Consider the following 9,234-nt stretch of genomic DNA (forward strand, 5'->3'; position numbering starts at 1 on the left):
AATTCTTATTACATTCCCAGTGACTTTTTAAAAAAACATTTGTGAAAAAAAAGTATCAGATCATGTCTCTTGCTTTGCCTTGTAAGCTGAGGATGCTTGCGGTAGGGCATCAGCGGTGGTAAGAACTAAACCTGAGCAAGCGAAGGGGAAAGGATATTTAGTTAAATTGCTTAAGACTGATAGCAAAAAAACCCAACGATTATCAATTCAAATAAGTGGCTAACCAGTTGGAAGGAAAGCTCTCCTTGTTAGGGGTTCAACATACCCAACCCATTAACTAAGAACAGAAAAAAAACAATCCAGTGCTCCACTAAAAAAAAAATGATGACAGGATTCAGCATTCCTGAAGGAAATTCAGTGTTTCTAACAAAGGGAAATTATTGTTTAAAAAAAGCCAATTTCAGATTTCTTCAGTAGCAGCTTGAAAAGATGACTCAATTTCACAGGACTTGGGAAACACTCAATTGCCAGCTCTGCCACAAGATTTCCTGTGACCACTGACAAGTGACTTAAGTCTTTCAAGGCCTCAACACACCATCTATAAAAAGGGTCTAACAGCATGGCTCTCTCCCACTGGGATGCTGTAAAGATAAAGGCACCAAGGAGTGCAGGTGTAATAGAAAGGAATTTCTGTAAGTAACAAAAAGAAAGGAACAAAAGAGTCGACCTAATTCTCTTCCCCATGGTAAATGACCTTTAATAAAATATGTGACCTAACATTTGAATGTAGGAGTAAATAAAATAATTTAGATTAACTATAAACCCATAAATGCAGTGGAGAGCAGCATAACACTGCATCACTGATAATGCTGTCCCTTACACACAAATCTGGCATTTAATCCACATGAAATCCAATGACTGAAAAACAGGGGGTATCTAGGCAATATGTTTAAAGGGAAAAAAAACAAACACTCTTCTATGAAGAAGCAGTTGCTAGGAGAAAAAAAATATTTCTAGACATGCACAAAATAGATATTGCTTAAAATATAAAATCCAGCTGCATGAGAGCCGTGTGTGTGTGGGGGGGGAAGCAATGCTTAGAGTCTTTTCCGCAGTAGCAACCGATACAAAAAATTCTAATTTAGTTTAGAATTGCAATTGCAGAAGCCCTGGTAAAGGCTTCCTAGCCCTGAAAGAGTAAGTGGGTAAGCTTCTTCCTACCAGGCACAGCAAATACACCACTAAGGATTTTCTCAGAGAAAGCTGGGCAGGGTACTCCTATACCTTGACAGAGTGACCAGTGAAATATCTATGCCTGTAGTACATGTGAGAAGTGTTGCATAAAACCCCACCAATGCAGCAAGGAAAGAGAAGCTACACAACAGAGCCAGCAGCTAGGCCATCCTTCCTTGATCCACAGACTTAAATGAAAAGAAAAAACAAAATGCTGGGGTGGATAAATATTTAAAAAGTCCCTTCCAACTGCAAAAGAAAAGCCCCTTCTAGCTTTGAAACTGCTCGCCTGGAAGTGATTTCTCATGATGCTTACCTGTCACACAAGTCAGCAGTTGTTTGCTGGCTGATGCACATCAGTCACTAGCAATGCTTGCTCCCAGCCTGGGAAAGTGCGACACAAATCAGCCCCCACACAACAGAAAACCAAGCCAAGCATCACAATTACCAGCTTTGCTTTAATTTTCAATGCAGCAGTGGTAAACTGAAGCAGAGCTCCTGTTGGTTGCTGCCAGGCAGCACCCATCAAAGTCTTCACCATAAAGAGACAATTAGATTGGTCCTGTGATTTTCCAAGGGCTTTTTTTTTTTTTTTTTTTTAATATAAAAAGAGTCTACTGGCCAAATCTTCAGCCAGCATGAAGAACCAGCTCTTGCTGAGGATCAGAGAAAATACATGGGATGAAATCAGATGTTGGAGATGTGTCAAGTTCCCCAAGTGACAGCCTCACTCACCCTTTGGCTCCTGCTGGCTGCCTCCAGTCCTCATCTACTGGCTCCCCCTAAAGTATTTCTCTGCAAAAAGTCCATGGCTCACTTGTGTCTAAGCCCAGGACTAGATGTAGGGAGCCCACACATCCAGCTACAGCTACTCTCCCTGACATGGCACAGCACCAGCTTGGGCAGCTCGATGTGGAGAGTATGGCTGCACATTCACAGCTCAGCTCAGCAAGGGACCAGCACTTTGGCTCCAAAACAGAGCACACAAATCTGTGCTGAGCTTTAGTCAGCCAGTGGTGCCACTGAATTCAGTGGATTTAAGCAAATGCCTGAAGTTAAGCAAAGGCTTAAGTCCTTTGTTGCATCTGAGCCAACAAGTTCCAACTGTTGCAGGGTGAGGGGTGGTGACCCAGCTCCATTCCTCAGCACTCTACTGGACCGGGGCCCAGGAAGGATTGGCTCAGGGGGCAGCCCAACAGGCCCTCCAGCAGAAAGCCAAAAGGCAGCTGCATGAAATCCTGAAACCTCAGAACATGCTACATGGAAAACATCTTGAGTATTAAGGGCAAAAACATTTCTCACAGGGGCTTGTTGGCAATGGATAGATGTGGTTGAAGTGTCTGGACACCATTTCTCTGAAACAGCTGTCAGGGCCTTGACAAGCTGCCCAAAGCAGAGAAGTACAGTAAACACCACAGCTAAGCATTTAGAGTCATCTGTTCATAAAGGATGCAGACAGAAGTCCTGCTCCCAGCTGTAACACAACAATTTCTGCAAAAGGGGGTTCTGAGTAACAAGGTTACCCCGAACCAAACAAGTTCACTATTGGTTCCAAGGGGAAGGGGAATTTAGCTGCCCAGGTCCCCATAGCAGTGGCCACAGCTCTCTGCCAATGCTAGCTGTTTTCAGAATAGGAGTGGGGAAAGGCAGCAGATAGAGCTCATTCTTGGGGCTCGCCAGCTGGTGCTGAAGGATGGAGTGGGTGAACTGGAGCCCTCCCACCTCAGGGGGAGAGGGGCACCAATACACTTAACTCCACCCTCCAGGGGGCTGAAAAGCCCCCAGACTAAATTCCCTCTGCTTCCTTTCCAACAACAGCAGGAGCTGGGAAGCCACAACTTACAAAAGATGCTACAATTTGAAACATCTTTATCTGATACCTCAATGCAACCAGGGGCCTGATTTTTCATTGGACCGGCCATTTTTGCAGCTGTCTGTAGCCATGCACTAGTGCTTGGTCACAGCTATAGACTGCTTTCTGGGGCCAGATCAGGCAAAAATTGTGACTTCTGTCTGCACCCTACTGCCTGTACTTGGAACCAGCCATGCTAACGTGCAAGGCGGTGCCCTGTCTACTCCTGCCAGTATGAAGACTGACGTTGCTGTGTCAGATCCTTATCTCATCTTTCTCTCTAACCTGCTTATTCCAGATAGGCACCTCTACACACTGGGCATAAAGCAAGAGGCTGTTATGGTGCTTTTGCTCCTGTAAGTTAGTGCTGCACCTCTATTAATAGATGCCAAGGAGCCAATGGTGAGCATCCTTAAAGGAATAAGGGGACGGACAGTGGAGCTTGACCATGCTGGTCCCTTCTGACTCCAAAATCTGGAGTCTGCTTCCTGTGACACACCGCTTGTGCGTCAAGGCCTCAGCACACCATCTATAAAAAGGGTCTATCAGCACAGCTCTCTCCCACTGGGATGCTGTAAAGATAAAGGTGGTGTGTCAAAGTAGCTGCTTGTTTCTTGTTCTTTCCCCTATTCTGAGGGTAGATGCCATTCTGGAGTCTTGTTTTCCAGAGTTCGGGGACAGATTAGTATGAACTGATCTGCTGTGCAAGTATAAAAAGCAGGAATCTTTCTGGGATTCCAGAGGTGAATAGATTACTAGCTGAATAGAACAGCACAAGTGAAGATAGAATGGAGGTCACTCAGTACCATCTGCCCTCACAGACTACTGGTACTCCTCACAGCACCTTTTACTGCAACTTCTTGTCTAACTGCTTGTAGATGCTTATTTTCCAGATGGGCCTGCCTTTCAACAGCATCAAAGTGCTAGATGTTCTTATGACAGATTTTAGACATGAGAAACTGAAACTAATACAACTGCAGAATGCAGATGGACTCAAGAGGATGGCTGAATGACTCCATGGTACAATGAACAAGCAACAGCAGAGGTCAGTAAGCACACACAGGAGAGGTGACTGCAGTACGAATCACAGGCAGGTGATTCTCAGACATTCCCAGGGGTTAATGTGCATTAAAGCAATTCTGCTTTCCAGTTCCCCCAAGCAGCCAGTTGTCTGAAGCTTTGTAGAGAAAACTGCAGGTCCAATCTTGGAGATGGTCAAAGAGCTTTCCTCTGCTGATGGCTGAATGAACTTACTACTGCCTCTGACTGCTTATCAGGGCTGCCAAGCCAGATATTGTGATTTCCTAGATACAATTTTTAAGGCTCTTGGGTGATAATTATGATGCTGATATAAATGTTATTTAATTGCTAGAATGCCAAGGAAATTATTTTTTAGAGAGCTGGATTATGTTTTTAGCACTGTTTAAATAAATACAGCTAATGATCAAGCCTCTCCCCCCTCAATGTTCCTTAATCCTAGACAAGGCCAGCAGCAGCCTGCTCTCCCATCTGCTCTCAAGCCTGGCTTCTGCAGCTGAGATGGTATTGCTGAAGTAGCTGGCCAGATAAATGCACCATTTCAGTTTAGCCTCTTGCCTTTCTCTCATCATTGCAACCTCATAAATGTAAGCATTGTAGCTGGGATTTTTCCAGGGGCCAGAGTGAATCAGGATCCCAAATCCTTTGACCAACAGGAAAAGCCCTTAATTCCACGTAGGCAGCTGGACCATTACTAGCTAACACAGTAGGCACTGTATTATTGTTTCCTTTCAGTCTACCTCCAGTTGCTGCTGCCTCTTCCTTTAGATTGCAAGCGCATGGAGGGCAGAAACCATCTCTCTGATGTAGTGTTAAGTGCTGCAAAACGATGGATTCCAAGGTTCTACTGAAATATAAGTAATAAAATCCTACTGAAAATCCCCTTAGGATCTTTTGACAACTCCAGGCTATCATCTTACTGGCAAACACAATGTTGTGAGGTTTTAATGCCTCAAAATTCAGATAAACGATTTCACCTGGTGAATGAAAACTGTTACTGAAGTCTTGGGTTTTGCTCTTCCCCCAATCGATTTTGCTTCTTTCTTCTTCTTGGCTTCTTCTGTGAGCTGGTTATGGGGTGTTGGTTATAGTTGTGTCAGTCTAAGGACATAAACAAGTTCTTTGGGTAAATGTGATATATTTTATTATATCAACTAAATAGTTGGGAAAAATTGTTCTTTGCAAGCTTTCAGACACAACCATCCTTCTTCAGGCATAGGGAAGAGTCTGCTGGTGTGTTGTGTGCTTTTCTATTCCACCCAGGAGAGTACACAAACAACAGCAGACACTCCCTATGCCTGAAGAAGGGTGGTCGTGCCTGAAAGCTTGCAAAGAACACATTCCCCAACTATTTAATTGATCTAATAAAAGATATCACATTTACCCAAAGAACTTGTTGCACTTCTTGTCTGTGAGCTGGTGACTTTTACTAGTGCTAGAGGCCCCTTACAAAGGGGTAACCATGCCACCAGGGATATGGGTCCTAAGTGTCATCTTGGGTACAGTTATTTGACTCAAGTGTAACTCCACTGACTTTAGTTGGGATGTCTGTGGCTTGTACCAGCATGAAACCACTTCTCTGAAGTCTCCAACAGTGCTGGCATGTACCATTTGGTTCTGGTCTAGTGGAGATAGTGCAAACATTTACATGCAGCATTATCTCCTTCATTTGCCTGGTGACATCAGGAAAACCAACAGTGCTACTTTGTACTTAAGAGAAATTTCCACCCATTAGTCACTTTACAAAGCTGGAGAAGTAACAATCTGAACTTTAGAGATGGGGTACCCAAGGACACAGAAGTTAACTATCTGGCCCAACATCACACAGTAAAAGTTATTTAAAAGGGGGGGGGTGAAGAAGTGTGAAATGGCATCTCCCGATTCTTCTCATCTTATGGAAGAGATAAAGAAAAGACAGCATAAGGAGTGAATAAAAAGGAAGAAAAACAAGAAAGAAGTACAACAAGCAGGAAGAGGGAAACGAAAGGAAAAGTGACTTTTTTTTTTAAAGCACTGCTGGTTCATAAACTGACTGTTACAGAGTTACTCATTAACGTGAAAACTGGCCTTCAACCAGACTTTACAATAGATCGTAACCATGGGTGCTCCCGCCCCTCTCCCTTGAGCAACAAAGCCCCAAAACAAGAAAAATAGAAATATGAACACACATCTTAACGGTGTTAGCAAAATGGAAGGTCGCGCTGGATAAGCAAACTTTTCCTCTTCCAAGACTGAACAGCCCTCAGGACATGTTAAAACAGTGTAGCACATGTCCAAGGAAGAAGAGAGAGAGAAGCATGCATTACTGTCAGAGAACAAGGCTTTTTAAAAATTACCCAGGTTTAGTTTAAAAGGTTTAGTGGGGTTTTCCCATCCTATCTCAAATATAGTCAGAGAGACACTACACTGTATACAATTTTTATTCTATTTCCAGAGACCTAAATTCTAGCACAAAGATATCTCCAAGTTGGGAGGAGGGAAATTAGCATTAGAGTACAAAATGTCACCTGGAGATCCAAACCAGAGCCTCATTCCCAAAGGCGAAACTGCAGGGTGCTTTCAGTTCCTGTATGCTCCTGTATTAATTAGATCCTGTACACTTACACACCTGATCTCATTTGGAAGCCAAATCATCCTATCAAGACAGTTTGTTCTTAGTCCACATCTGTAAAAACGGAATGGAAAATTTCACTTCTGAGCTCCAGGATTTGATAGGCAATGCAGATTTTTCCAAATGTCCTGGGAGACGAACAATTATTTTCCATAACTGAAGTTTGAGGATGTGGAGACTGTTTCAAGGACGTGAATAGATGCTGGGGAATATGACCATGTTTCAGATAACAGCATGTGTAGGATAATTCAGAGCAAAGGTTGACGGAAAGACTGCCAAAATGAACACGGCTAAATTGAAACGATTAGTATCTCATGAACTCCCAGGGATAGGAAGAAAATATTTTATGCCACCAGCATTCTCAGATACCTAGTGGCTATACAAGTCATTTTATTCTTCCATGGCAGACCGATACATATGATCCCTTGTTCTTATGATTTCATACGTATGTTTACATACATATGCAAACACATAAACTTTAACTTGATTTAATGAGTTTTCAGCATATGAGATCCAGAAAGGTGTAATATATCTCATGTTACAACATTTTGTTTAAACCAAAATGGACAGCTCAATTGAAGTTGTCCATCAATAAATAGACCAATGTTTTCCATGGGTAGGACAACTGGAAACATCCTTTATCAATGCAAACTATGGGTCCAATTCTGAAACCCTTCCTGACACAAGTAGGACCCACTACAACTAGTCCCACCAATTTCAGTGGGGTTAATCATTGACTAGAATATGGTTTACCAGACCGAATCGTCAGCTAGAGCAAGCTGGTACAGCTCCCCTGAAGTCTATGGGCTACACAAGCTGTTCACTGGCTGAGTTATGCCTCAGCATAAGCAAGGATGGTCAAATAAGACCCCATCTTTGAATATGAAACTTCCAGAAAGAATTTGTATGACAAGCTAACAGCAGGAACAATACTAATTGTTGGAAAGACAAATTGTGTGGAAAGTCACAAGGGCATCAACCACCTTAGTATAAGAACTTAACCTACCAACATTAAGTTTCTTTTCAAAATTATTGTGTCAGCTGCCTGTTGCAACTGCCTTTTAATTATTTATGCAATTCATAGTCAGTTTAATTAAGCTAGTGTATGCAATGACTTCTAGAAGAACCAGCAGTGGTTTAACATTGTATCCTGTACAGTATGTTCTGTACCTTAGGCTCCTGATATTTTCTTGAAACAAGGCATTAGTCACTACACTGAATTAAAGGTTAACCTCCCCCAAACAGCAGCATAATTTATCACATAACAGGTTCAGTTGTTCACTGAAAAAATATGCCAGAAAATATCCCCTATGCTTGACTGAGCCTTTTATTGTAATGAATGAGGAGAGATGTTACCTGATTAGGCTGAATTTTGGGCACATGTACTTTCCACATCTGGGCTTCCCTAGAGATTGCCATCTCCAGAAGGAGAGACAATCTCTGGCTCTCCAGGGGTCCTGAAAACTTCATGGTAACCCTTGGATCTGCCAGCCACCCAACTGGATACAGCTACCTGTAGAAGCAAACACAAACCACTGATGAACTATACCAGGACAATGCATTTGAAACAAGTGTAAAGATTGCTACAGAGAAGAGCTGCAAAAATTGGAATGATACAAACAGCTGATAAAGAAAGCACTTTACCAGTCAGCTTCTGATAAATATTTCAACTTAATGCTATAAACAAAAATTAATAAAGGACTCCCTCATCATTAATCAATCTTCCATGATATGGCCCTTATAGAGTATTGAACAGTGCAAAGGAACGACAAAAATTAATAGCAGCAAGTACTACATGTAATTTAGTCTATCAACATGTGGGAAGATATCGAAAAACCATCTCTGAAAGTGCATTCAAATTTGGAACATGGCACTGACAGGGCATCTGAGCCAGACAGGATGGCTCCCCAGAAGCAATTATAGTTACTTGGTGACCAACCTACTTTATGTTACTGGTATTCCCATGGAGAATGTGTTGTTTAGAATGAATAAAAACCAAACAGTCCTGCCTCCTAATTGACTGCCATTGAGATTTTCTGCTGCCTGCATGCTGCTCATATATACTTCAAGTCCATTTCCCACATGATGGGCCAGAGGAATTAGGCCTAGACCATAACAAACAATTTGCTCCATGTACACCCCAGTGACAGAACCTGATATCATCTGGGCTTCCATGCAAAACTAAGAGCTGGTCTACATAAGCAATCTGCAGGACTGGGACTGAGACTGGAAAAATGCCTCTATTAAAACCCTATTGGGACATCTCCCCCTATATGCCCTTTTACTCTCCTGCAAGGCAAGCCCAGACAAGAAAACGTTTCTATCATGCTCTGGAGGTCAACAAATGGAGGCTGAATCACATTCCAATAGGGTGGACAGAGAGGACCTCAAGAGGTCATCTAGTCCAACCCCTGCTAAAGGTAGGACCATGCTTGTCCCCATGCTGGCCCAAAGTAAGGAAAAGATTTCAGACACCTACACCCCTTTCCTCCTCCAAGGTGGAGGGCAGCTAGTTTAAGTGCTCCCATTTCTGTGCTTTCCAAACCCCAAAACCAACCAA

At 42.7% G+C, this 9,234-nt stretch overlaps 1 protein-coding gene across 1 annotated transcript in view; it reads right to left on the minus strand.

Moving 5' to 3' along the window:
- CCNI (cyclin I) overlaps positions 1 to 8,194 on the minus strand; it is a 35,575-nt gene extending 27,381 nt beyond the window's left edge. The window contains exon 1 of the mRNA XM_019522310.1: positions 8,031 to 8,194. Within this exon, the coding sequence (XP_019377855.1) occupies positions 8,031 to 8,144 (114 nt within the window). The 5' untranslated portion in view covers positions 8,145 to 8,194. The remainder of the gene's footprint in view (positions 1 to 8,030) is intronic.
- Positions 8,195 to 9,234: the final 1,040 nt, after the last annotated feature.

This window comes from Gavialis gangeticus, unplaced genomic scaffold (genome assembly GCF_001723915.1).
Source record: "Gavialis gangeticus isolate Ggan-Ray unplaced genomic scaffold, GavGan_comp1, whole genome shotgun sequence".
Classification (NCBI taxonomy): domain Eukaryota; kingdom Metazoa; phylum Chordata; order Crocodylia; family Gavialidae; genus Gavialis; species Gavialis gangeticus.